Source organism: Pseudogymnoascus verrucosus, assembly GCF_001662655.1.
Source record: "Pseudogymnoascus verrucosus strain UAMH 10579 unplaced genomic scaffold scaffold_33, whole genome shotgun sequence".
Classification (NCBI taxonomy): domain Eukaryota; kingdom Fungi; phylum Ascomycota; class Leotiomycetes; order Thelebolales; family Thelebolaceae; genus Pseudogymnoascus; species Pseudogymnoascus verrucosus.
Window position 1 is genome coordinate 284,892 of NW_017263684.1, and position 24,803 is coordinate 309,694.

The 24,803-nt window shown below is 46.8% G+C and overlaps 7 protein-coding genes across 7 annotated transcripts; 4 read left to right on the forward strand and 3 right to left on the reverse strand.

Moving 5' to 3' along the window:
* Positions 1-911: 911 nt before the first annotated feature.
* Positions 912-3,962, reverse strand: VE01_07399 (uncharacterized protein). The gene is made up of 3 exons (XM_018276834.2): positions 3,830-3,962; positions 2,680-3,777; positions 912-2,626 (listed from the first exon to the last, which is right to left on the reverse strand). The coding sequence occupies exons 1-3, from the start codon at positions 3,937-3,939 to the stop codon at positions 1,357-1,359; spliced, it is 2,478 nt and encodes an 825-aa protein (XP_018128830.1). The 5' UTR covers positions 3,940-3,962; the 3' UTR covers positions 912-1,356.
* A 2,749-nt stretch (positions 3,963-6,711) lies between these two features.
* VE01_07400 (uncharacterized protein) lies at positions 6,712-8,571 on the forward strand (the record flags this gene model as incomplete). The annotated part of the gene is made up of 5 exons (XM_018276835.1): positions 6,712-6,867; positions 6,917-7,765; positions 7,855-7,969; positions 8,049-8,389; positions 8,443-8,571. 5 exons carry the CDS (start codon positions 6,712-6,714, stop codon positions 8,569-8,571), a joined length of 1,590 nt encoding a protein of 529 aa, XP_018128762.1.
* Positions 8,572-9,027: 456 nt separating this feature from the next.
* Positions 9,028-9,875, forward strand: VE01_07401 (uncharacterized protein; the record flags this gene model as incomplete). Its single annotated transcript, XM_018276836.2, has 2 exons — positions 9,028-9,068; positions 9,164-9,875. 2 exons carry the CDS (start codon positions 9,028-9,030, stop codon positions 9,543-9,545), a joined length of 423 nt encoding a protein of 140 aa, XP_018128763.1. The 3' UTR covers positions 9,546-9,875.
* A 521-nt stretch (positions 9,876-10,396) lies between these two features.
* Positions 10,397-12,303, reverse strand: VE01_07402 (uncharacterized protein; the record flags this gene model as incomplete). Its single annotated transcript, XM_018276837.1, has 3 exons — positions 10,397-10,710; positions 11,049-12,044; positions 12,213-12,303. The coding sequence occupies 3 exons, from the start codon at positions 12,301-12,303 to the stop codon at positions 10,397-10,399; spliced, it is 1,401 nt and encodes a 466-aa protein (XP_018128764.1).
* A 3,923-nt stretch (positions 12,304-16,226) lies between these two features.
* Positions 16,227-19,042, reverse strand: VE01_07403 (uncharacterized protein). Its single transcript, XM_018276838.2, has 3 exons — positions 16,922-19,042; positions 16,714-16,861; positions 16,227-16,651 (listed from the first exon to the last, which is right to left on the reverse strand). Exons 1-3 carry the CDS (start codon positions 18,737-18,739, stop codon positions 16,404-16,406), a joined length of 2,214 nt encoding a protein of 737 aa, XP_018128765.1. The 5' UTR covers positions 18,740-19,042; the 3' UTR covers positions 16,227-16,403.
* Positions 19,043-19,048: 6 nt separating this feature from the next.
* VE01_07404 (uncharacterized protein) lies at positions 19,049-21,672 on the forward strand. The gene is made up of 4 exons (XM_059463879.1): positions 19,049-19,244; positions 19,292-19,868; positions 19,926-20,847; positions 20,903-21,672. The coding sequence occupies exons 2-4, from the start codon at positions 19,311-19,313 to the stop codon at positions 21,418-21,420; spliced, it is 1,998 nt and encodes a 665-aa protein (XP_059319564.1). The 5' UTR covers positions 19,049-19,244; positions 19,292-19,310; the 3' UTR covers positions 21,421-21,672.
* Positions 21,673-24,311, forward strand: VE01_07405 (uncharacterized protein). Its single transcript, XM_018276840.2, has 4 exons — positions 21,673-22,084; positions 22,133-22,273; positions 22,334-22,748; positions 22,805-24,311. The coding sequence occupies exons 1-4, from the start codon at positions 21,750-21,752 to the stop codon at positions 24,227-24,229; spliced, it is 2,316 nt and encodes a 771-aa protein (XP_018128874.1). The 5' UTR covers positions 21,673-21,749; the 3' UTR covers positions 24,230-24,311.
* Positions 24,312-24,803: the final 492 nt, after the last annotated feature.

Genomic DNA, 24,803 nt, shown 5'->3' on the forward strand with positions numbered 1-24,803 from the left:
AGCCATCCACTCACCGCCAAGATCCATCTCTAAGCTCACGGCCATCTCCGCCACGAAACAGACAATGTGGCGACCCTGACGCCGCCATCGACGTTCAGACGAAAGCAGCGCCGCCACATACACTAATCGCGTCGGGCGGCCCGATCCGACGGTGAAACCTGCGGTGCGGGGGAGGTGTAAAAATAGACATGGACAGGAACGAGATGATGTATGCGACTTACGTGATCGTTGCGGGGGACAGACCCTACTCCGTACGACTCAAACACACGCCACTCAACACCCGACCCATATAAGCATGACGGGCTCTAGCACCATGCAAGAAGCCTAACACTACGACCAGCCAGTCTTTTGAGTGCTTCTTCGGCGGCTGTAGCCCACAGCGGTGCCACGCCCCATTCGATTCCCGTCGGCGCTTTCTTGGCGGCGAGGTTTGCATACAATGGAGCTAGACGCTAAGACTTACGAGAGATCTTGGCTGCAGAGCATCCCAAAGGGATACGGTGACATTTTGGCTCTCCTCGATTAGTGCTTGGCGTGGGTCGGTTGCCTCACTCCAACGCACTGGTTTTTGGGCCTAAACCCTTCTGCTACTGAGGGTGTTTGCATGCCCCCTCCAAATAACCTAAATAATACATAGGCTCTGTAGGCATTAATTCAATTGGCCTATATATTCTATATACTGTAGTTACGGCGAGGCCTCCTGACTCCGTCTGCCGAATAGATACAAGATTCCTATCTCTGCCAGGCTTAAATCTCACGTCTAATCTGGTAACCGAGCGCTAAAGTGTCGCTGCTTTTCCCAGATTTCAGAAAGGAGAAATCGGGAAATTGTAATCTGGCATTAGGGGGCCCAAGTCGAGCGGCATCGATGGATTAATACCACTAAACCACTGATGCCGGATTTCTGTCAAGCACTTACAGTATTTCGTTTTATGTTAGCGGGCCCGGGCGCTTTAATCACCACATCTTTCGGTTTTCCCAACTTCGCAAAAACAGCCGCCCGTTTCTCGTTTCCTGGTTCCCTATTTCTGCACTATCCCACAGCATTCTGTTTCTGGTTTCTACATCCTGTACTGTGGGTTTCTGATCCTAGGATTCAGATTTCTATGCGCACAACACTGTAGACATCATGTTGGCGCATTGCCCCCCAGTTTGGTGTCCACACACACCTGCTCCTACTGTTCCCTCTTCACTTATCTTCCCTTTCGTCTTTCCTGTTAAGTTCCCTTGCATCTCACCTCTTAGCTTCCTTTATTTCTAAGAATTCCCTTGATTATTTTGCATTTTTTACACTTTGCTTCTTTACTTGTGTCTTATTCCCTTAATATCTGAAGTAGAACGCTAGACATAAAGTTCTCAAAAAGATGAACTACTAGCAGATGTTAAGCTAGGTGCCGGTATTTTCACCGAACTTCGCCAAATTACCGCGTAAGAATCAACCTTATAGTCTGGGTCGACGCCGTCTGTGGTGACTAACAGCTTAACCACCGCCCCATGCTTGTATGCTACAGCCCACGACAGCGGCGTCATGCCGTCATTGTCCTTGGAGTTGAGATCAATGCCGTTCATTGCAACTAGCAGTTTGACCACCGCCTCGTGCCCCTTAGCTGCAGCCGCTAACAGAGGCGTCTCACCGTCGTCGTCCTTGGAGTTTGGGTTGACACCGCCTATCAGGAGCAGCAATTTGACCACTCTCTCGTGTCCGTTTGCTGCTGCCCGCAAAAGCGGCGTCTTACCCTCGTTATCCTTGGAGTTGAGATCAATGCCATCCATTGCAGCTAGCAGTTCGACCACCTCCCCGTGCCCGTTCGCTGCAGCCAGCAACAGTGGTGTCTGACCGTAGGTGTCTTTCAAATCTAGATGACATCCATTTCGCAGTAAGCCCATCATCGCTTCCCCTAGTCCGAAGTATGCCGCAACGTGAACCCCTGTGGAGTGCGCTGGCACTCCCTCTCTGTACCAGGAGTTACCTCTTAAAGCTGTCATCGCCTGACTAGAGGCAGCCACCCGGGTGTCACGCTTGAGAAGTTGAAGAACTAGATACTTCTTCGTTGAAGCTACCCGAGCGTGATGTCCCCAATTTTGCGCGGCATAGTCATAAAGGACATTCTTCTGTAGTCTTGCCTTAAACTGCTCATCTGTAGAGCAAGAACCAGTAGCGAAAACATCAAATGATAGGTAAGTAACACAGGCAACCATGATATCTGTCTGTGCATAAGGAAACCAAAAAATCTGGGTCCGTTCAAAATATTCCTGAGTTGTATAATGGACCAAACGGACAGTAGCACTTTCTTTGTCTACAGTGACTAAACCAGCACACACCGAAATCATATCTTCAATGTCTGGAAGATTTTCTTCATCAAGCTCTAGCTTGCCAATTTCCACAGCAAGAGCGTGCCGAAGCTCTATTGTAGTGAGATTTCTCTTAGCGCAGGTGATCCATGACAGAACTTGTTTAGCAAGCTCTCGAGAGTCTGTAATTTGACCTTCGATTCTCTCCATAGCTTCTTTATACGCATGATCATATGCTTCAGATCCTGTTGAGAGCCTTTCCAACGCAGTTCTAATTGCCTTTGGTGATTTTTTTCCAATTAGTGAAGTCAAGTGCAGCTGTGCAAGAAGGAACCTAAATGAATATGAGTTAGTTGCTCTACTATAATAGCGTGAGAAGGCACGTACATCCCGTCAACAGCCTTTATAATTTTATTCTTAATTTCCTCTTGTAGATCAGGACGGCGCATAACAAATGATGGTAGGTATGGCATATGTCCGTCTAGATATCTCTGGACATCTTCATTACTAGCGCGGATTTCTAATGATGCACTTCCATTAAACTCTTCAATGATACTAGGGATGAACCGTGAAGTAGCGAAGAGACTTAGTCCAGTATTAGCTTGAAGGTTAAATATCTCTGAAATGAATTTCCGGCGACTGCCACTAGAAAGTTGGCACTCGTCTAGCCCGTCAATAATAATGAAGGTTGTAGAATAACTAGCAATAGTGGATTGCAATACTTTCAAGACTTCGTCAAATGATGGCCGAGTCCGCTTGTTCTTATGGAGCTCATAAAGACTCTTTAGACTGTCCGGCACTGAAGGTTGTTCCTGAACTAACTGTTTCAGTAGACTCGCCACTAAGTCTTCGAGCCTTTGGTCTTGCTGCTGTCGGAAGTTGAAATATAGATATGCAATACCAATAGTAGCATCATTCTGAAACCTACTACTAAGGTGTTCAATAACAACGGATGAGATAATTGTCTTGCCTGCTCCTGGAATGCCTGGACAGAACAAAGTCTGCTCGCGTTTGTTAACCCACACCTGGAATTCGTTCGAATTTAATAGCCATTGCCCAGATCCTTCCTGCCGCCGACTAATGAAGTCGCTTTGCTGAGTGGCATAATTGACAGATGAAAGCCAATCGATGATAACTCGACACTCTTGATCCTGTTGGTGCTGTAACAAGTTGACCAGATTGTCTCTCGTAAGTCGGCCGTTAAAGGCATTTAGTAACGTAATGTTTGAGCTAATACGGCTTCGAAGTTCCTTTATGTCCTCTGGCTCCCAATTGAATCTTTTCCAAACTCTTTTCATCCTCTTACCAACCCTCGCAGGATCTGAATTTAGTTCACCATACTTGTCTAGCAACTTTTCCAGATCGCTAAGAACATTGCGGCTACCCTTAGCAATATTATGCAACTCTATCTTCTGTTGGCTGCTAAGCTTCTGTTCTGGTAGGACGACCTCCACATCTTGGAGAACAATCGACAAGCTTCTAACTCTATTAAACCAAAATATTAGCATCTGTTAATTTATCGTCCTGGACAACTCACTCATTAGAAATGCCCTTTAATTGGCTTGGAGCAGTAGCAAATTCCTTGCGAATTTTGTTGGCAAGCTCAATCGCCGTGATAAAATCGCCTACACTGAAACCAAAGCTCATTGTGACCTTAAAACCAGTGCCCTTACCATGGTGTAAAAAGGAAGGCTTGACAGCGAAGAGAAACCTGTCAATATATTTGTCACTTAAAGCCTTAGTGGGGCAATTGTGGCGGCAGCTGACTATCGTGCATAAGTGCCTAACATGGGTATAGAAGACTTGCAAGGCTCTCATGCCTCCAGTAGGGTAGATAGTAGAAAGCGGCTCAAAAAGAGTCTAACAGAGATCGTCACGGTTGCACACGTAAAAAGACCTGTTTGAGAACACTATTGTTTAGCTCACATAGATGGATCGGGCTATCGGTGAGGCAGATTCAGAGATTAGCAAACCATTTCCTGTTTTTAAACGCATACAAACAAGTTCCGATGTACAGAATATATATTTTCATGCAGGTTGCCAAGGCAGATTTCAGGAATCAGCCAACCATTTTGCGTTTGACGCGCTCACATACACTACACCCCCGTATGCTAAGCCGGAGTTGGCATTAGTCGTAAGCACAGACGACGAGGGATGATAAAAGCACTCGAGAAGTCAGAAAACAGTTAGGACACAGCAAGCCTTCATCAACTCGGAAACTCAGAAACTCAAAACTGTCAACACTGAAACCCAAAGCCTTGAAACTAGAACACTCAAAGCCTAAAGACTAAAAACCTAAATTGTTAAAAAAAAAATCTTGCTCTAATTTTGAGGTAGCGTGCTGATAAAGATATTACCATCACGAACCTAGGGTGATGGTTGCGAGTTGCTATTATGCTGCATCCATAATATACAAGGATAGATGCCTTTGGGCGGGTAGTAAAGCGCGGACATTGGCTATGCACCTGCAACTTATAGCAGGGGCCGGACGCTCCGAACCAATTATTTGGCTTGAATCACGCATTCCCATGCCACATCCAACTCATTTCCAGGCAACCAAGTGCCAACATGTCGCTGCTTTTCCCAGGCTTCCGAAAGGAGAAATCAGGAAATGGTAAACCGGCATTAGGGGGCCCAAAGTCCAGCGGCATCGATGGATTAATACCACTAAACCACTGATGCCGGATTCCTGATAAAAAATTATCATATTCCGTTCCATGTTAGCGGGCCCGGCTGCTTTTACCACTACCCTTTTCGGTTTTCGCGACTACGCAAAAGCAGCCGCCCGTTTCTCGTTTTCTCGTTCCCTATTTCTGCACCATCTAACACAACATTCCGTTTCTGGTTTCTAGACCCTAGAATGTTGGGCGTCCCTAGTAGGTTTCCGATTCTAGGATTTAGCTTTCTGTGCGCACAATACTATAGACATTATGTTAGCGCGTAGCCTACTCCCGATTTAGTGTCTAGTACCACCTTGCCAACTAGTATACTAAGTGTAACCTCCAAGCTGTCTAGTACATTACAACCAGTGAAAATGGTTGGACTACTAATGTAGTAGGCCTAGATTGGATGAAGCACTTCAAATACCACATAGCGTCCTAGACAAAGGGCAAATACTAGTTGTTGATCCTCGACGGCCACGAAAGCCACCACTCGACCGAATTCGAGCTCTAGTGCTAGCAGAACAACATCATCACGCTCTGCATGCCTCTGCATTCTTTGCACTACCTCCAGCCATTTGATGTCGGCTGCTTTAGGCCGCTAAAGCAGGCATACGGTCGCTAGATTAAGGACTTGATGCGCATGCATATCAACCACGTGAGTAAGCTTGAGTTCCTTTGTGCCTTTCGTGAGGCCTTCTTCGCCTCTATAACGGAGAAAAACATACAGGGTAGCTTTGCAGGTGCTGGCCTTGTGCCGTACGATCCAGAGAGGGTGCTTTCTAAGCTAGATGTGAAGCTTCGTACGCTAACACCCCTAAACTCGTGGGCTGGCACTCCACAGCCCTAGGTCTTCCAGACACCACACAACCCCCGAGAAGCTAATTCGCAGTCAACGCTCATTAAGACTCGCATTGCCAATCATCAAAATAGCTCCCCAACTTCAATGTTAGCCGCTATAGACCAGCTTGCTAAGGGTACAACAGCTATGATGCACCAGGTGGCTCTCCTTCGTGCAGAGAACGCTTCACTCCGCAAGGCTAACGAGGCCCTAAGCAAGCGCCAGAGAGCCAAGAAAACACGTGTGCAGCTCGGAGGGTCACTTAGTGTACAAGATGCGCAAGATCTAGTAGACCAGAATGTAGTAGGTAGGGAGGGAGCGCAAGAAATGCAGCCGGATGGTAGTGGTGCAGGGGGGCTTCGTGCGAAGGTTCGGTGCTGTGGTGTGTGCGGCAAGCCTGGTCATAATGCACGTACTTGTCAAAAGGCTATAGATTCATCTGATTTAGCTGTTTCTAATGTAATTATAGTTGGTTCCTAGTGTTGATGTATTGCAATTAAGGACAGCTTGTCATAGTGTGGTGGGAAGTGCGGCGCTCGCTGATATGCGGCGCTCGCTGATAAGATACGTTATATTATTCTATTTACTGTATCCTACTGTTAAAGCTTCTGTTTCACTGCCAAAGTCCTCCCACCAACACTAATATAGCAAATGTAAGATTTAAATTTCGACATTGAAAGAGTAGTTCGATTGTGAAGACGCATATATCTATCGAAATAAGAGCCTCTCTTTGAAGTTATGTGTCACCATTGATGGCCGATTTGGCGACCTTGATCGACGCGTCCTGCGGCCCGTGCACCAAAACAACAGGCATCCGGGGGATTCTTCAGTTATCCTTCAGAAACCCCGACTTCTCCAACTCGAATATCTCTCCTCCCATCTCCATTAAATTCTGGAACCACTTGAAAATTCTTCAAAATGCCGCCTAAAAGAAAAGCTCCCCTCGCAACAGCAGACGCCAACACGCTCGACACTCCAGCTCTAAAGAAAGCAACCAAAGGCAAAAGGACGACTAATGGTGCCCCATCTGCACCGGCTGCCCAGAATAAATACAAATATTCGGGCCCTGGTAGTGTATATAAACCGTATTCCATCAAAGGATTCATACTGACGTTTCTCGTAGATGGTTAATCAAGGACCTGTCGATATTACGTTCGTCATGTGGCCAGGGATTAAAGGCACCGAGGAAGAAGAAGTCGAGGATGACAAGGATGACGAGGAAGACGACAAACCCGAATCTGGATCTCTGCAGGAAACTCTAGATGGGATCGAGAACGAGAGGAGAAAGGCAGTCAATGAAGCCATCAATGCTCGAATGAACAATAATACCGTGTCAAGCTCGGAGATACGCAACATACGAGACGAGAAGTCGAAACCCTTCGAAAAGAAGGCGGAGCAGGCTAGAAAGAAGTTTCTGAAGGCGAAAACCATGACAGCAGAGGAGGCAAGGGCAACAGTGGGGGTGGATGATGCAACCCGCAATGAGAAAACAAAGGCTAAGAAGAATTGTCAGGAGAGGCTGAATGAGATCTGCAGGGAGAGGAACATGGCCGTTCATAACGCTCTTAATTCCGATAAGAAGAGCTACATATCAGTTAGGGAGGGACAAGCCAGAATTGCGAAGGCGGAGAAGCGATTTTTGAAGAAAATGGACGAATGCAGGGGTGCTGTTGCGAAGTATACCCCTTTGACAATGGAGGAGGCAAAGGAGATTGTGCCTAATGTCGAGGTGGATGATGAGGGTAACGAAATCACCAAGAAAAGTGCGGCACAGGCCAAAAAGGATGCCAGGACAAAGACCTTTGTACCTCCCAGAGTCGTCACTGATGAGGGCCTCCCAGTTAGCAGGGCTGGAATGGAGAAGTTCATTGAGATCAATCAGGAGATAGATAAGCGCAACCAGGATGTCCACGGCTTGTATATATACAATGATTTCTCTGGATACGGTGTTACGGAAGTGATGGAGAATTTGGTATGCCAAAGTGCCTTTATCTGGCTGATAATCTCCCGGGGCGCACATTGTTGTAAGAAAGTTGACATTTTGCTAATATACATTAATAGCTGGCGGAGTTCAACAAGTCGATCTTCAAGAAAGACATTTCCCCACTTAAGAAATGGGCAATTGTCGAGGGCCTCACCCTCTACCTTACAATGGGCGACCTCAGGGTATGGATGAGTACGTTTAGTACCCTTCTAACAATGTTCCCCTTCCCTAGCCCCATTACTCTTTCCCCAACCACCTAACACGCAGCTAGTGAACGATGATTCCGAAGGCATAGAGGAAGTTTTCAATATGATGGGCGTCATGTTTGTTACAGCTCTAGAAATGCTTCACGAATCCGCACTCATCGGCCCCACATCACCGTTGCCAGACAACGTCGGCGTCCTGAGCTTATTATTTCTCAACTTCGTGATGATTGGGTGCACTGATTATGATCTCGAGTGGGCGCATGAAGTTGTGAGAGCGGCTGATGAGTACGGTGTGGTTCTTACTCCGATGAAGCAGGTTGAGGATGTGACCCAGGATAGGCTGGACGAGTTGAGAGATATATGCGAGAAAACCAAGAAGGGGAAGGGGCTTTTTTGGAAGACTGAGGTAAGGTAAGATACCGCGTGAGAGAAATGTATGCTAATCTTATTGTGCGATAGTACCCTAAGTTTAAGAGGGATCATCCAGGTGGTCGTAAATATGATATTACCAAGATGTCCACGGCCCAGAAGGCTCAGTATGAGTTTGGCAACGTGAGTGAAGATTCGGAAGTCGAAGACTTGGACTAATAAACGGGGGTTCCCACTCTTCCCGCCCTACAGGCGGTAATCGGCGAAAGCGGATTGTAGCGCGCAAGCGGTTCGTAGCTCTAGTAACATCAAAATACATATTTTAAAGAGAAGGATGTCATTAGGGAATGCTTTCTAAAGAGCGTTCCCTGCCCGTACTACTGCCATAAGTTAAGTTAAGTTCAGTTTATTTGTAAACTTCTCGCTATATGCTACAAGCTATCCTAATTGTTCAGAGTGTTGGCCGTAGATTCCGAGCTTAAAAACTCCTGAGTCGCAACTGATCGAGCCTGAGATTTCCAGCATTGCTGCCTTCTCCTCCGACGCCTTCTCGTCCACCCCATCCCGAGCTGCCCCTCTATCTTCCTTCGCCTTCCATCCCTATTCTTTGCTGTGGTTGAGGTCGTCGCACAGCTCGGGTACGATGTTATCTTTATCGACCAGGAGCACTCGCCCATGGACATCGGCGAGATGACGCGCATGGCGCTTGATATCCAGTTGATCAGTGAGGGAAGGACTATTGCTAAGATGGCTAAGAACATCCCCCCCCCTCCCAATTCCCTGCCCCACGGCGCGGTGCTAATGACGACAGAATTTGCGACCATGACCACGCCACTATCGGGTACGCCCTCGACACCGATGCTAGCATCATGGTTTCGCAGGTTGAGACAGCCGAGGATGCAAAGCACGTCGTTTCAGCCGCCAAATTCGGGATGAAGATCAAAGGCACCCGCTCCGCGCCGCCTGACCAACCCTGGATGGTTCTATGTCTATTGGCCTCGTCATCCGTTACAGCTGCGATCCACGCCTTTTCTACGACAAGACGAGCTTCGTGTGGCTATGGCGATAGCCCCTTTCCGCCGCCTAGAACAGCAAGGGGACAAGTCGATGGTTGCCCCTTTTCTCTCCTTTTCTTTTCGGCCACCTGTCTTGCCACCGAAGCTCGACGCTTCTGCATGGAGTGCCGGAGCTAGGATTTTCCGTTCGAAGTTGGTGAAGAGGGCCAGAACTTTGTCGTAGTCGATGATGTTCGAGAAACCTGCCCTTACGCCACGCGCATGACATTTCACGGTACACACGTGACAAGGCTTGAGAATAGTGGCTGAGTATTAGCAGGCACTAAATCCTGAAGCTAAAACATGTGGCGTTTTGTGCCCCCCTCTCCTCCCATGGCGTAACTCCCCGACGGCTTTATTCTCCTCTCTGAGTGACTTCAAAACTTGGAGCCATATTATTTCTTCATGGAACCTTTCCCTACGTGCTCTGAAATTTAAAGAGACTGTAATTATCGCAATTGAGCAGGGGGAACAGCCGAAGCAGCAATCAGTGGCGTAATTGAAACAATCGACAGTATGATCAGCTACAGTCTATTTCTTGCTGCTAACTGGTCTCCTTATGGAGCAATGGTTAAGAATAATGATATATTAATAATAACTTCGTAGACATGCCAAGAATTTTTTCGAGACTCCTAAAGCATAGATTCGTCCCGTGACAGGGTGCGTCCCTGGACCAAGAGATAGACGTTACCTATCATTTTTTTCGGCACGGTGGTTTTTTCGTTACTTAGGGGCAGACGTTACAGATTTTGAGATGCTTGAAGTCAAAGTACCCATCGTTTTTCTCGGCACAGTTGGTTTCTCGCTACGTATGGACGGACGTTAACACATGATTGTAGCGGTATAATCAGGCCTTCCACCATTTCGAGCTACTCGCCTCAACAAAAATTGTATTCCATTACTGGGATTTTTCGCTATGCAGGAAAAAGAAACTTACCGCCTAGATATACTACTATATATACGCTTGAAACGGCATCAACTATGAGGCTCTAATCGGGTCTAGAACCGGATTCCAATCTCGTATACGCATCCGTAAGCAACTCTAGCGACATAAGTCGATTAGGATCGCCTTCTCCAAATACGTTCTCCTCCACAGCCACTACATGTTCAAGTAGCTGGATTGCTTCTTTCACAATTTCACCGTCTAGGTATGCGCTTGCGAGTTCGTGCTCTGACGCCAATCGAGAGTGGTCCTCGTCCGCTAGCGTCCTCTTTCGTACCGCCACGACGTGCTCGAAGATCTCAATCGCCTCCTTAATCCGTCTGTCATCTAGGTATGCCTTTGCAAGTTCGTGCTCTGACGCTAATCGAGAGTGGTTATCTTCAGTAAAATGGTCCCTCCTCTAGTCTCTCGCTGCTTCGAAACATCTTATTGCTTCTTTAAATCGTCTATCCAGACCCAAGCACAACCCCACTGTCATAAACAGATCGTACCTCTCCGCTATTTGACACCAGCTACTTCTATTTAGTGCCTGGAGTCCGTGTGGTACGTACCCTCTCCATTTTTCGTGCCTCGTCCGACCACTGGGGGGAAATGCATTCTCAATATGGCGTATCGCATCTATTGTCGTCTGTTCTATAAGGCCTTCGCTTTCCAGCCATACCCGCGTCGCCACATGCACGAGACTGTGCATATCAAACATCTCCTCATCTCCTCATCTCCTCGTTCCGACAGGAAAGCATATCCCCGGAGAGTCCCAATCGCATACTCCATAACTTCCTCTGGCCCCACTTCCGGCAGAATCGACCGCGGGATCGCCTTCGGTTCGATACAGGACACAAGGCCTAATATGGACGCTGCAGCCTTGTCAGATCTTTGGATCTGAGCAAATGACACAAGCCATGTCGTCGCTACCGCGTTTTGGGAACCTTCGTACCGCGTCCTGTCGTGGAACTCTCGGCTCACCTTGCTCTGTTCCGTTCCCCGTAACAGTCCCAGGTATTTTCGAAGGGAGATTTGGTTCTGGTTAAGATATGCCACCGCCTGAGCAATAGCTAGTGGAAGATACGTAAGTTCCCGAAGGAGCTCTACAGTTGTTGCTTTATCCTGAAGCAGTTCCTTCCGAGCCAACGATATCTCCATGAAGACCGTTGCCTCTTCTTGGCTCATCTCTCGCAGATCAATAAGATGGCTCCCGGCCACTGCCACAGCCACTTCTCTCGATCGTGTCGTAAATACCACTCGGCCACTCTCGCTCTCGGGAAGATACCGATATATGCCGCGCTTCTCATTCGATCCCATCACCACCTCCATATCATCCGCGTTGTCTACGATGAGAAGCCACTTTCCAGCTTTCTCCGAATGGAGGTGACGGCGAACCAGATCCTTGACGTCTTCGTCCTCTTTGCTTTTATTTACGCCAAGCTCCTGAGCCAATTCTGCGTACGCCTTCTCAAAACTCGCTTCACTAAGTGATGCTACCCAGAAGATCGAATATCCTTGTTTGTTCGCCTTAACCAAATACGCAAACTGCAATGCCACCTGAGTCTTTCCAATACTGCCCAGACCAACGAGTGCCACCGCTTCGCACTTTTGACTGAATAGCTTCTTCTCGAGTGTCTCGAGTATAGTGGCTCGTCCGACAAACCGCCTATTCTTTACGAATGGCAAACAGTAACTTGGTTTGTAGATTGGATCTAACGTATTAGATAGTAAGAGTGGATAAGGAATCATATCCTAGTTGGACCCACTACTATCGGCTCCGTTTATTCCTACCGCGAGAGCTTCTCTGCTCGCTGGCATAACCCGACCTTCCCCACTCGTTAAATCTAGAGTGTACTCTGATCTCATCAGGTTCTACGCACCTGTCGTTGATCTGGTCTCGCCATCCCACCTCATCAGGTCTCCAACTAGCCGCTTAAAGCCATTGTCGTTCTCCGTCCTGAACTTAACCATATCGCTGTGGTTGGCGTGCACACTGACCGACGTGTAGCCTTCGAGTGTAGCCGACTCCTTGGAAACGATTTGCCCAACCACCGGTAATGGCAGCTCTTCGAAGAAACATAGATCTCCAGCCGTCTGCCGCTCTCCCGTTGCCCTCTAACCATCGACCAGAATCTGACATTGATCGACTCAAGTAGCTGGTTGTTCGTCGACTTCAAGACTCCAAGTGACCTCAAAAATCATCAGAGCCGCTTCTGGGTGTTCTTTTACGTGTTTGATAATAGTGGCGATCGCATTAGCGTACGTATATTCTCCCCGTCTAACTTCCTCAGCGTAGGCAGAACGGAAAAATTCGCAACTTCCTATGTTGCGGACGCCTTGGAAAGCCTCCATTCGGCAAACAGTCAAAAGGGTTCTTCGGTCTGTAATTTTGGATATAACTCGGAAAAGTATTTCGGGAGGTGATTGGGGCAAATCAACAGCGCCACCAAGGTGTGAGGGAAGGCGTTGCTTCTTTCCCGGCAATTCGGTTGCCTCGTCATCCCCAATCTGTATAGGTTTCCTATGCACTCTTAGCACGGCTCAGTACGCAAATGTTGATATTCTTAACTCGAGACAAGGCCGATCGTCGCCTTCAGTATCTGATACCAGGATATATTGCATGTTGCTGTCACACTTAGTCCTTCCTTTAAGATAGTCCAACGGGTTTTGCCGGGAGTGTATAATCTCAGCTGCCTGTTCTGGAAGGGCAACGTAGATTGTTGTAGAATCGCGGTAAAAAATTGATGAAGTTGTTCAAAGAACTTGGGGTGAGACCATGCTTAGTCGATGGATGGCACGACAGTATTCAGGGAACCAGTCAACCGTTTTCGCGCTTCTTAGGTTGCTGTTGGTTGCGAGGTTCCAGTGTCAGGCCAGGGGTTACGTGAGCTCTGGGCCTCGGGGCAGGTTTCCGAACGAGAAGAGGCAGTACAGGTAAAAGCACCGAAGCCACCCAACCATCTCCCGTTTCCATGAAGCCGCCGCCGTGATCGAAGATACAGGATGCGGCCGTTCGAGAGGCCCGAGGCAGATATCACAATCGACCAACCATTCCCCGTTTTCATGAAGCCGCCGCCGTGATGCGGCCTTTGGAAAGGCCCGAGGCAGGTTGGGAAATCGACCAACCATTCCCCGTTTCCGCTGTCGTCATCGCAGACATTGGATGTGGCCTTTCGAGAGGTTACAGAATTGGCCAAGATCACGAGTTGCCATATTAATTCTAAGTGTCGGTCAAGCCAAGAATCCAAGCTTGGGACACGACAAGGGTCTATCAACTCGGAAACTAAAAACCGTTAACGCTGAAACCCAAAACCTTGAAATCAAAAAATAACTTGCTCCAATTTTGAGGTAGCGGGCTGACAGAGATGTTACCATCACGAACCTGGGGGTGACAGTTGCGAGTTGCAATTATACTGCATCCACAATATACAAGGATGGATGCCTTTGGCCACAATATACGAGGATGGATGCCTTTGGGCGGGTAGTAAAGCGCGCACATTGGCTATGCACCTTCAAGCTGCGGTTACGGAGCTGAATGCTCTGAACCAGTTACTAGTCTTGAATCACGCGTACCCATGTCGACTACAACTTTTTTCTAGGCAACCGAGCGTCAAAATGTCGCCGCTTTTCCCAGACTTCAGAGAGGAGAAATCAGGAAATGGTAAATCGGCATTAGGGGGCCCAAAGTCGAGCGGCATCGATGGATTTTACCACTAAACCACTGATGCTAGATTCCTGTTGACCAATTACTGTATTTCGTTCTATGTTAGCGGGCCCGGCTGCTTTTACCACCACAACATCTTTCAGTTCTCGCGACCACACAAAAGCAGCCGCCCGTTTCTCGTTTTCCCATTCCCTACTTCTGATCATCCAACACAACATTCCGTTTCTAGCTTCTACATCCTGGACTGTTATGCGTCCCCAGTGTACTACGGCAGTGATTTTAAAGGGGCATCTGCGCTACGCACACACATGAAGAGAGTAAAGTATGCTCGAAGAAAGCTAAGCGTACACCACGAGACACAGGGAAAATACAGCTCTACTACTCCTGCCTGGACCTTTATCCCAATTCACGATTGGTTTCTGAAATAATCCGCCTAGTAGCAAATTTGGTAGGACATCTGAATCTACGGATCAACGTCCAGAAGTCAAGGGACGTCGTCCTTGCTAGCCTAGGCCAGGAGTCTACATTCATAGATGTACGCTACATATCTGCACCAAATTGGATCCCGGATTGCATACCCCTAAGATGTCTGCTGCTTACCAGCTACTATAGCTATAAATAGCTGCACCCCCATACATAGATGCTTTGAATATTATCACGGTTGCATTCTCTGTTCAGAGCTTTAACTCACTGGGACAGCCTTTGAATGAATCTAGTCCAGTCCATATTCTGTTTCTTGTTTTTCAGCAGTACAATCGTACTGTCCAATCTTTAGTACAAATGACAAGAAACTGTAGACGGAAGCTGCAGCAGTAATAGTACAAATGACAAGAAACTATAGACGGAAGCTATAGCAGTAGTAGTACAAATGAACAAGAACCTGTGGACGGAAGCTACAGCAGTAAGTAGTAGTACAAATGAACAAGAAACTGGAAATGGAGCCCGAGCTAGAAACGTACTACTACGAGCTGTGCTAGTACAAATGACAAGAAACTGAAAACCAAATGGTACGATCTAGAAACGTACTACCCGCCTAAAGAGTGGAACTGCAATTGCACCACTGCGATTGCAGTGCCGGAAAACAAGAAACAGGATATGGCAGCACATCCGCCTAATCACAGTGAATAATTATAGACAATAGTAAATAGTGAACAGAACTAAACACACCGTTCGCCATCATAACTCCTAGCTGCGCTGCCCACCTGACATTGCTTGTTGCATTCTCCGTTGTAGAATCCAATTAACTCCGATACTACCTGTCCGAGTCTTCTGAATTCGCATGCCGTGTCCTGAATATTTTGATTTGTCCTGCCGTACTCATTCATATCATTATCGAGGCATTCACACGTGAACAGAGGGGTCTTTCAGCTGTTTTATAAAATACTAATGATCACAATCAAACAGTATAGTCCACTACTCGATTCAACTAAGATAATCTACGCAGCCTTGTTCGATCAATTGACAGATCAGGCGTAGAAGAGCATGTTTGCTATCTCTCCTGATCCTCTGAAATCATTTTCAAACTCCTTACCAACCTTGAGGACGGTCTCTAAATGAGAATAGCATAGATGTGTTCCATAGCTGCTTGCTATAGCATGTGCTGAACGCACTCCATTCTTAATCTGTGCGGCAGTGTTAGCAAAAGAACTCTATCCGATGGTACCTAGGAACACTTGCCTGTCTACCGTTGAGGCTATGCTTGGCTAGGACGTTTAACTGCTTGTCGGCTTTCGGAGTAATTTCGACTTGATGTCAATATAGACCACTGGTATTTTGGTTTTCTTGACTGTATTCTTCCGTTAGCAGGTACTATTTGTGCGGAGGAGATACTAACTAATACGCCTGCGCTCTATGAAAACGTAATGGAAAGCACTCTACATGAGCTGGCATCGATGGATTAATACCACTAAACCACTGATGCCGGATTGCTGTAGCCCAATTTTTGTATTCCGTTCTATGTTAGCGGGCCTAGCTGCTTTTACTACTGCGTTTTCGATTTTCGCGACTTCGCAAAAGCAGCTGGCCGTTTCTCGTTCCCCCATTCCCAATTCCTGCAGCATTCCGCTTCTGGTTCAGAATTACGTGCTAGTTTAAGCTAACATGGCCGGGATGCCCAAGTGTTGTCATATAAAAGCAGCATTGGCCCTTGAACCACTCGGGCGATTTAGAATTTGGATATCAAGTTTCCATCAATAAAAACCTCGAAGTCGTCTGATTCAGCGACCATCTCCGGAAGATATGCCCAATTCTCTCGGGTTTGTTTATATTCGTATGTAATAGGTAAATCTTGTATTATAGTATTACTGGTACTAGTACTACGCATAACAGTGATAAATAAAAAAGAATCCACAGCAGCAATATCACATAACCAAGCCACATGATGGTACCCTGACATATAGAGCCTACGCTATTCAGTACCGGGGACAAAACCTGCTGCTATGCAGAAAGAGGCAGAAGCTTTCACCTCATTCTTGTTAATGGGCGAGCGTGCCTCGAATCTCAGGGACCGTCCTTCGATTATAAGCCACAGGTCATACTGGACTTCGTAAAACGAATGCAATTTTCCTTCTGCATTTCGCACTGTGGTTGGCTTGATTCGACCTGTTGTCTTAAGGAAAGTAAGATTGACGAGAATTCTGCCGGCCTCTTCGGCACCTTGTGGCAGGATCGGGTTAGTGTTTGTCCATTAATGGGAGTTTCACCAAAATGCTACTTACCTTTGTTCTCTTTATGACCGTACTTATATCCGGACTTATGGGCTCCTGAAGAAACATAAAGAATTTCTTCACATAAGAAATCCTCGTGCATTTGAAATATGTGCCTAGATTTAAATGATTTTTCATATTTGGTTCCCACAGGAGTGTCCTGATCACTGGATGTTAGACCAAGAGAAACACTTCCCACCATTAGAATATGGCTACTTACCTTACTGAGAACCCACTGAATGGTGTTCATGATGTATAATTCCCCGTCAGCCCGATCGCGAGAAACCCAGAGTTTCCTATGCTGCGGGTTATTTTCATCGTATAGTAACGTCCGGAGGACTCCGTAGCTCGATCTAGTAATCCTAGCAGGTCCGAATTCCTTCCTCAACGCGCGTAGAACGGCTCCGCGGGCGACGGCTGACTGGACGTAGCGCGATGGCTCGAAATCAATCTCCTGATTCAGTAGGTTTCGCTGTTTTCTCAAGATTTTCTTGAGATGATTCCTCAGCGATGGCGATTCCCCGAAGCCCCCGGTTAAGATGACCGTTTGGACGTTGACTCCGTTCGTTTTAGCTTGGTTAAGTTGTTCTAGCATCAAATCTTTTGTGCCATCGAGGCAGTCTTTGAAGACCTTATACATCTCCTTCCAGCTGAGATCTAGTTTATTCCTCCTAATCCTGAGTTCCCTATCTTGTTCTGCTTGAAGGCCCGGAATATGGATAGCGTCAATATGGGCTTTCTTGTCTAGTATATTAATGCTTCTCTTCTCATTTTCGAACCTCTGGACCTCGGCGGCGATAATTCTCTCTAGAGACATGTCATTTCCAATGATATTAGCATGTTCAAGCCGTTCCTCTAATAGCTTCTTGTAGTTTTTATTCAGAAAGCTTGATCCACATGAGACCCCCTTTGGGTTAACTACTTCTTGCATCCGGGTTGGAGTCGAGCGAATTAGTGTGTAGGTGATTGCATCAACTGTGCCGCCCCCACAGTCCAAGAGCAAGAATGACTCGTTGGTTATTATATTGGATAGGGACTCGCAATCTTCCAGAGCAAATGTTGCCGCGGCCTCTGATTCGGCAACGATGAATAAGTCCCTTATCATACCCTGCTCGAGTTTTGCAAGCTGGGATGTCTTGATGGCTGTAGTCAAAGCACTTTGCATAATACGGCAAGCCTTGTCCGTCCAGGAGGTTGGCACGCATAAGACGAATTCCACCTGGCTATCCTGTTGAAGGCCATGAAATGTGCCTAGTCTTTTTTTGGTATGTTTGAACAGCTGTCCAAGATATTCAGCAATGATGTCTTCTGCCTTCGCGTTCTTCAATCTTCTTAGTTCCTGGGCGCTTTTCTTGCGGAGGTCTTTTGTACTTGTCGCATCGTCTAATTGCAGCTTGAAGTTTGTCAAGTGTCTTAGCTCCAGGGGTATGTTTTCAGGTTTGACTAGTCGAGAATGAACACCCCATCCCCAGATCGAGTTTTTGGCTTCGTATTTAGCGGCTCTAGCAGATACCACGTCTCTTTCACCATCCTGATTAGAATCTCCATCTACTGAAGACGCCCAGTCATCATCATAAGAGCATTGCGATTCGTTATCCGATGAGTCTAAATTGGATGGGTCTTCAGGCCAGACTTGGTCTTTCTGTGCATAGCACATAAGCTCCGTGGGAACAGACTGATGGCTTGTAAGAACATCCGCAGATATACCCGATGGCATGTCGGGAAAGTTATCGATACACCGAACAGATTCGGCTTCAATCGTCTTAATGTCCCTGTGAAGATCTAGGCGTACAAACGCCACGGACGAGAATGTAGTCCCAAAATCGACAGCGATAATAAATTTTGAAGGCCACGTCTCTTTGAAACCCTTCTCGATGCTTTGATGGGGTTCAAGTTGGCAGCCCTGGGCCATCACATCATCCCCGTAAGGCCGGTCTACCCCGACGAGGGGTGGTGCGATATCAGGCATTTCAACGTCCTCAGATTGTTCTTCTGAAGGCACCCTCTCGAATTCAGCTTCAGCGTACTCGTCGGCCATGATAAAGATTCTACACCTTAGAGTGCCTGATTTACAGAGAGGAGATTTTACGCAAACGGCGTATACTACTCGGATGCTTCGTCTACATAGTGCTGCCTGATCGACGCCTTGCTCCGCTCGCTGTTATTCTGTGACTATCTGCGTCAAGGCTGAGTGCATGCTTTTAAGCAGGCTGAGACAAATCCGGGAACTGAGCCGGACTTCCGCAACGGCTGCCTACAGTTCAAGCCAATCAAATTATGAGATCGACAAGGGGTCTACAACATAAGGCACTGATTGATTTCAAATAGACCCATGTCAACTTTGATATGGCTGTGGTTTACTGTTTTGTGTAGCAGGGGTGGTTTGGGGGCTGTTGGTTCAGGGTAGCTGGCTCGTGCCTTACAAAGCTGCGCCACACCATTTCTCGCAGCTGGCATGTCCGTCCAACACCACAGTCAATTCAGGCTACTCCTGGGACAGCTCGCTGCTCCGCCAGTCTGAGTAAAGGAGATTGCGACAAGAGGTTGGTGGTGTCGCCATATCATTGAGTAAATTGCTAAATCTTGTCAGTTGACATGACACTATCTTTATGGCATTCAAAGCAATGAACCAACAACGAAGCCGCAAGCAACGAGTAGACCTTCAGGGGCCTCGAGTTGATAGCTTTCTCTATGATGAATCCGGTTTCCAGATTCTAGCCTACTTAGAGCGCTCTATCATGTACAGCATGCCGCTGGCATTTTTTGCACCAGACGTTATTTTCTACTACAGCGAGCATCTTCAACGAGCTATTTCCGTGGCTGAGATCGACAGCAAGCTACATCTTTTCTGGTCCCATTGGCACTCCGTGGATGACACGCCGTCGGAATGGAGAAAAATCTACCAATTAGGACTTAAAGGCCTGCCAAAACTCGACGAAGAATGGAAGGAATGGGTAAGGGCAAGAGCAATTGTGTTAAAAGATGCTGCTGAAGGGGCTCCACGGCGGTTGAGAAGTGCCTCAGCGCTTCCGCGGAGCCTCCTTAATCAAGGCAAACACCCATCAAAGAGCCCGGCCGGGGATCGTAGTGACAGTCCAGTCCAAAATACTGGGAATTATATTGGATCTCCAACACAACGAAAAAGAATGAGGATTTATACTACATCGGTGAGTCACGGAATATATTTTTGATGACCGACTTCCTGACACGTCAACTTCATACAGAATTCTCGAAAAACCCCGAATTCTCCGACCTCTGAACGATCATTGTCAAAACGAAAGCTCCAAGCGTACGCCCAGCAGCATAACGATGATGTCACCGAGATAAAAAGCGAACTGGTATCAAGTAACCGCTCGTCCCCATCAGTACAACTCCGCAGCAACATTAAACAGAGCCGCCTCTCTCAGATGATGTCAGAACTAGACGACTTGAGAGACGAAAGAGCTCGAGCTGTGTTGATATTAGATACGACGAGGGACGAGAACGCCCAGTTGATGGTAGAGCTAAACAACTTGAGAGACCAAACAGCCCAGTTGAAGAAAGAGTTGGATGACTTGAAAGATGAAAAAGCAGAGGATACTCGATATTGGGAAAGGAAGTATCAGAAGACCAAACAGCGACGAAATACTCTCAAACGGCGAAATAAGAACATGCAAGCAGAACATAGCATAGGTCAGAACGAGGCAAGCGAGACGAACTTAAAGCTTCGCGCCGAGAACGACAGCCTCCAGGAATCGCTAGACAGCTACAAGGCCACATCCCGGTTTGCTGGGGAGGGATTTGTCCACGATTTTCGGGAAAAGAATTTGCGAAAAGTTATTGAGCATATAGATTTGCTCTTACTGAAGCTCAATAAAGTCTTACAAGGACAAGACGGTTTATTTTTTGCTGAGAAACTGTCCGACGTTAACGGTATTGACATTATAGCACTGTTCAAAAGGGGGTTTGGCTTAGACCTTAGTGCCAACAACTCTAGCGGAGGCACTATTACTCTTATTGAGATTTGCGCGACTAAGTTACGGTCAGTTGTTCTATGCTTAGTTTCCGCAGCGCTCTGTACTTGGGTGTTTGAGGCTGAAGTTGGAGCACTTTTCCAAGAGAGTGGCCTTGTTTACTCAAAACTCAAAAGTCTTCTTGCTGCACAAGGTTAGTTAACACTGCTGCACGTTTAAGAAACCTAGCTAACGTAGTAATCCTGTAGACAGGAAACTCACAAACTGCTTTGAATTTGCTGCTCATGAAAGGTGCATTAGCGACCCATATTTTCACGACATAATAATCCCGAGAAGAGCGAGGCAGCTTGCTCGGAGGATTATAGGGTGCGCAATGCCTCTGATAGAATTGCATAGAGACCTAAACGAAGACTGTGCAGCCATTGCAGATGAATGGATTGAAGCCGACCAGCAGCTAACTGAAATATTTAAACAGGCACTGTACGCAAAAGTTAGGCTCTTACTAAGCACTGATATATATGAGTGTGCCCTTCATGTGCCTGGGACACCCTTTGATAGGAACCGTATGATGAGCAAAATTGAGGGGGCTGTTCGTGACACCAAAATCGAGAAGGACAGAGTGGTGGATATCACGATATTTCCGGGCCTTATCCGGTATACTTCTAAAGACGAAGGATTCAATTATAACCGTTTTCTGGTTAACAAGTCAGCTCCTGAAGGAGCTAGAGCTAAGGTTCTGATAAGGGCGGAAGTTTTGACAAAATAGAATGAATTTTGAAGAAAGACGCAGAAACTTAATTACACTTGTAAATCATAACAGCCTTGTAGCCTTGTCTCATGCACCAACTAGGTTTACCGGACCGAATAGGCTAAACAACGGGTTAAACAGGAGGCTATGCGAGAGGCTAGGGAAATAGCTGCGGTGTACTTTGAGAAAGAACCTTTAGTCATGGTGGCTATGCTCTCGCATGCGCATCCATGGTTTGCGAGGGCCTTATAAACCCCAGAGAATTTCACACGTCTATTCTAATAATTTGTTCAACATCCTCTGAGCCGTGCTATCGCCCGCTGTTTTTAGCATCCCAGTCAGCCATCATGAATCCACCTGAGGATAGTTCCAAGGTAACAACGGAGGATTACATAGGTTTCATGAAAGAATATGGCATCGAGTTTGAGGGACGAATCCTTCCAGAAAAATGGGGAGAGTATACTGCAATGTTTGAGGATATACGTCGCATCGGCGAGCTTGGGCCGAAGGAGTTCATTGAAATGTTCCACCCGGACGATAAATACCTAGATGAAAAAAGGATAAAGGCTTCTGAGCTGGTGAATGAGGCATGGAATTGCCTTAAAAATATGGACAGCGAGTATGGGTGGAGGAAAGAAGTCGAATTCACGGCCTTTGAACGTTTTGACTCTGAAGTCGTTTGGTAAGAGTTAGATTTGGCAGTATGAATACCCATGGCTAATTCCAATAGTCATGTCTGTTTATACCGCCGTTGGAAGCCAAAGTTTGAGGCGAAGCCGATTGACAGAGTTGAAGCTGAGCGGCTTCAGAAAAGGCGTGGAAGAAGACATCTGTGTACTTGCACCCTGCTTCAGCGAGCGGGACCTAATGTGTAAGTTTCAAGAATGATCTGGAAGTGGGAAAATTGTAGCTGCTAATATTTAGATTCTAGGGATAGCCAATACTCTCGAATGTTTGCCAGAGAGATAGATAAACATATGGATCATGAGGATTTACCAGAACACTTGAAGAAACGGCTAAGACGCCGACCAGATAGGGTAATTGGCCTCGGAGCAACTCACACCCTACGTCACTACCTCCCAAATTTACGAACTAAGTATTGCCCATTCAGAAGTGCTAATGTTATCTATCCATTTATCGTGATCGAGGCGAAGACGGCGGAGAGCAAGGACGCAAGTTTTGGAAGCATTTTACGCCAGACAGCTTTCGTCACTCGCACATGTCTACGATTGCAGCAAAACCTTCAAGAAGATACCGGTATCCCACATCAGTGCATAGTCTGGTCGTTTGCTATCATAGGAGAAGAGTGGCGTTTATATGCTGCTGTGCCTGATGGATCAAAAGTAGTCAGTTTATGAAAGACTTGCCTCTGTTCATCTACTTAATACTTACTGTGGAGTAGCAAATATTTGATATTTGGCATGGATCAGTCTTGTTTCCGGAGGGGTCTCTTCAACTACTGCTAATTATCGACTACCTCTGTGACTGGGCAAGCGACATATATCGCATGAGCATTATTAAATGTATAACTGGCGGTGGACCAAACACTCTCAATTCTAGACTGAGTCCAAGTGGTACCGACATATCCTCGCTAGCTGGAGACTCAGAACTTATAGCACTTCGAGCAATGTCGCTTCCTTCGAGATCATCCTTGGCGCCAGAGCTCTCAAATGGCGACATGGATGGGTTGGCTAGTAGTAGCTCTTCCGAGTTTCCAGAAGTCGAGCTTCTAGTTCAAGTTAACTCTTCAGCGTTGCTAAATAGACCGGATACCTATTCATGGCAGCGCTGGGCTACTGCCGAACAAAATCAATGGCCCTGGGTTCAAAAAGCAACTATTAGGCATTCAAGTCGAGTGGAGCTTCGGTCCTTACAAGTAACAATGCCAGAAGAGATCCATCTGCTTCGTGCTTGCTTAGAATCGTGGTTTCCTGGACTTTCAGTGAAGGATGCGGCGAAAAAGGTTCTGATTTCCTTACAGGATGATAACTTAGCGGTTACGACATCAGTAAACGCTACTTACTGGCAAAACGATCAATCAAAAGAGTCAATTCTAGAAGTCCGCGCTTTGGTGTACTTCAGGTCGAGGCTAAGCTCTGAAGAGTGGCACATTAAACGGCAGGTACTATCTATACTGTGCAGCGAGAAAGCAATAGAGGCCATAAGTCATATTGCGAACCTAAGTTTCTCTATTCGCAGGAGCTTCAACGGCAGAGATAGGTCCCAGTGCGAGCAATTTCTTCGGGCAATCAATTCTTTGAATCTCGTCGGTGGAACCCGGTCCGCAAGTCTAGCTCTAGGGAAGAGTCAATTATCCCTACAGGTTGTTACCGACAGTGCTGGATCTCCCATTTTTGAATGGAGTAAATTCACTCCCCAGAGGGACGATGGAGTCACAGGAGACGAATTCTGTGGAATACTGTCGCGTACTCTGAACGAGCCACAAAAATATGTACCGGACCTGTTAACACCATACGTCAAAAACAAATCGTTCATGTATACTATTCCAATAGACAGTGATTGCCGAGGATCACCTGTCACAGCTTTCGAACTACTACCCTTTCGAACCAAAGGGATCTTAGTCAAGAACTCGAAAACTACTTCTGTTAAAAGTATTCGGAATTTTTGCTTCTTAATTACTGACGAGAACGTCCAGTTTGACGATGAGGCTAGGCTTGGACAGCTACTAGAAGAAACTTACAAAGCGGGAGAACTGTTTGCGATGGTTAAAGCAAATGAAACATATGACCAGGCTGACCGTACGTTTATCCGGAAGTGGATTCGGATTTTAAAGGGCCAGTTGCCACAAGATACACTCGTGGAGTAAGTTGACTGTCTGTAAAGATTTGCTGTACTAGATTAGCTAGGGAAGAATAATTCAGCAGCTTAGATGCCTTATTGTTTACCTTTTGTTATTGAATTAGTGGCACGATGCTACCACCTTTTTACGACTCCTTCTTAGTGGCTCTTCCGCAAATAACAATTTTCTTTTGAGGAGAGATTGCCTAGAAAGGAAAGGCTTCTATTATCTAGAGCATTATAATTAAGCGTGCTTGCATGCTCGTTCGCCCACCCGCCGGCACCCACGAAGTAGTATATAACCTATCGTTGAATGTTTTGTGCCGCCACCTCTTTCAATAGATTCTTGCGCCCACAGTGCTTATTATACCCTAGCACATCAGAGACAGTCACATATCACTATAGACTCAAGATAATGGGCATTCTATCCGCTCTGGCCATCTTTCCCGGAGGCCGAAGCTGAAGAGTTAAAGGTGGAAGTGATGGAAAGGGTGCCCGGCACGGGGCACCCAGACAGAGGCACCCAGACAGGCTGAGTAGTAATGCAGATCTGGTGCCGCTGCTCGGGAAATACTGCCGGTGGAAGAGACCGAAGAGTACTC

Bases quoted from the DNA above. Each gene is read 5' to 3' on its own strand.
- VE01_07399 (XM_018276834.2), bottom strand. From the start codon at position 3,939: ATGAGCTTTGGTTTCAGTGTAGGCGATTTTATCACGGCGATTGAGCTT. The intron at 3,778-3,829 runs GTGAGTTGTCCA...TTGGTTTAATAG, and splicing joins TTAAAGGGCATTTCTAATGA to AGTTAGAAGCTTGTCGATTG. The intron at 2,627-2,679 runs GTACGTGCCTTC...ATATTCATTTAG, and splicing joins ATAAAGGCTGTTGACGGGAT to GTTCCTTCTTGCACAGCTGC.
- VE01_07404 (XM_059463879.1), top strand. From the start codon at position 19,311: ATGGCATTCAAAGCAATGAACCAACAACGAAGCCGCAAGCAACGAGTA. The intron at 19,869-19,925 runs GTGAGTCACGGA...AACTTCATACAG, and splicing joins TGAGGATTTATACTACATCG to AATTCTCGAAAAACCCCGAA. The intron at 20,848-20,902 runs GTTAGTTAACAC...GTAATCCTGTAG, and splicing joins AAGTCTTCTTGCTGCACAAG to ACAGGAAACTCACAAACTGC.
- VE01_07405 (XM_018276840.2), top strand. From the start codon at position 21,750: ATGAATCCACCTGAGGATAGTTCCAAGGTAACAACGGAGGATTACATA. The intron at 22,085-22,132 runs GTAAGAGTTAGA...TAATTCCAATAG, and splicing joins TTTGACTCTGAAGTCGTTTG to TCATGTCTGTTTATACCGCC. The intron at 22,274-22,333 runs GTAAGTTTCAAG...TTTAGATTCTAG, and splicing joins CAGCGAGCGGGACCTAATGT to GGATAGCCAATACTCTCGAA.
- VE01_07403 (XM_018276838.2), bottom strand. From the start codon at position 18,739: ATGGCCGACGAGTACGCTGAAGCTGAATTCGAGAGGGTGCCTTCAGAA. The intron at 16,862-16,921 runs GTAAGTAGCCAT...TCCAGTGATCAG, and splicing joins TTCAGTGGGTTCTCAGTAAG to GACACTCCTGTGGGAACCAA. The intron at 16,652-16,713 runs GTAAGTAGCATT...TCCTGCCACAAG, and splicing joins CGGTCATAAAGAGAACAAAG to GTGCCGAAGAGGCCGGCAGA.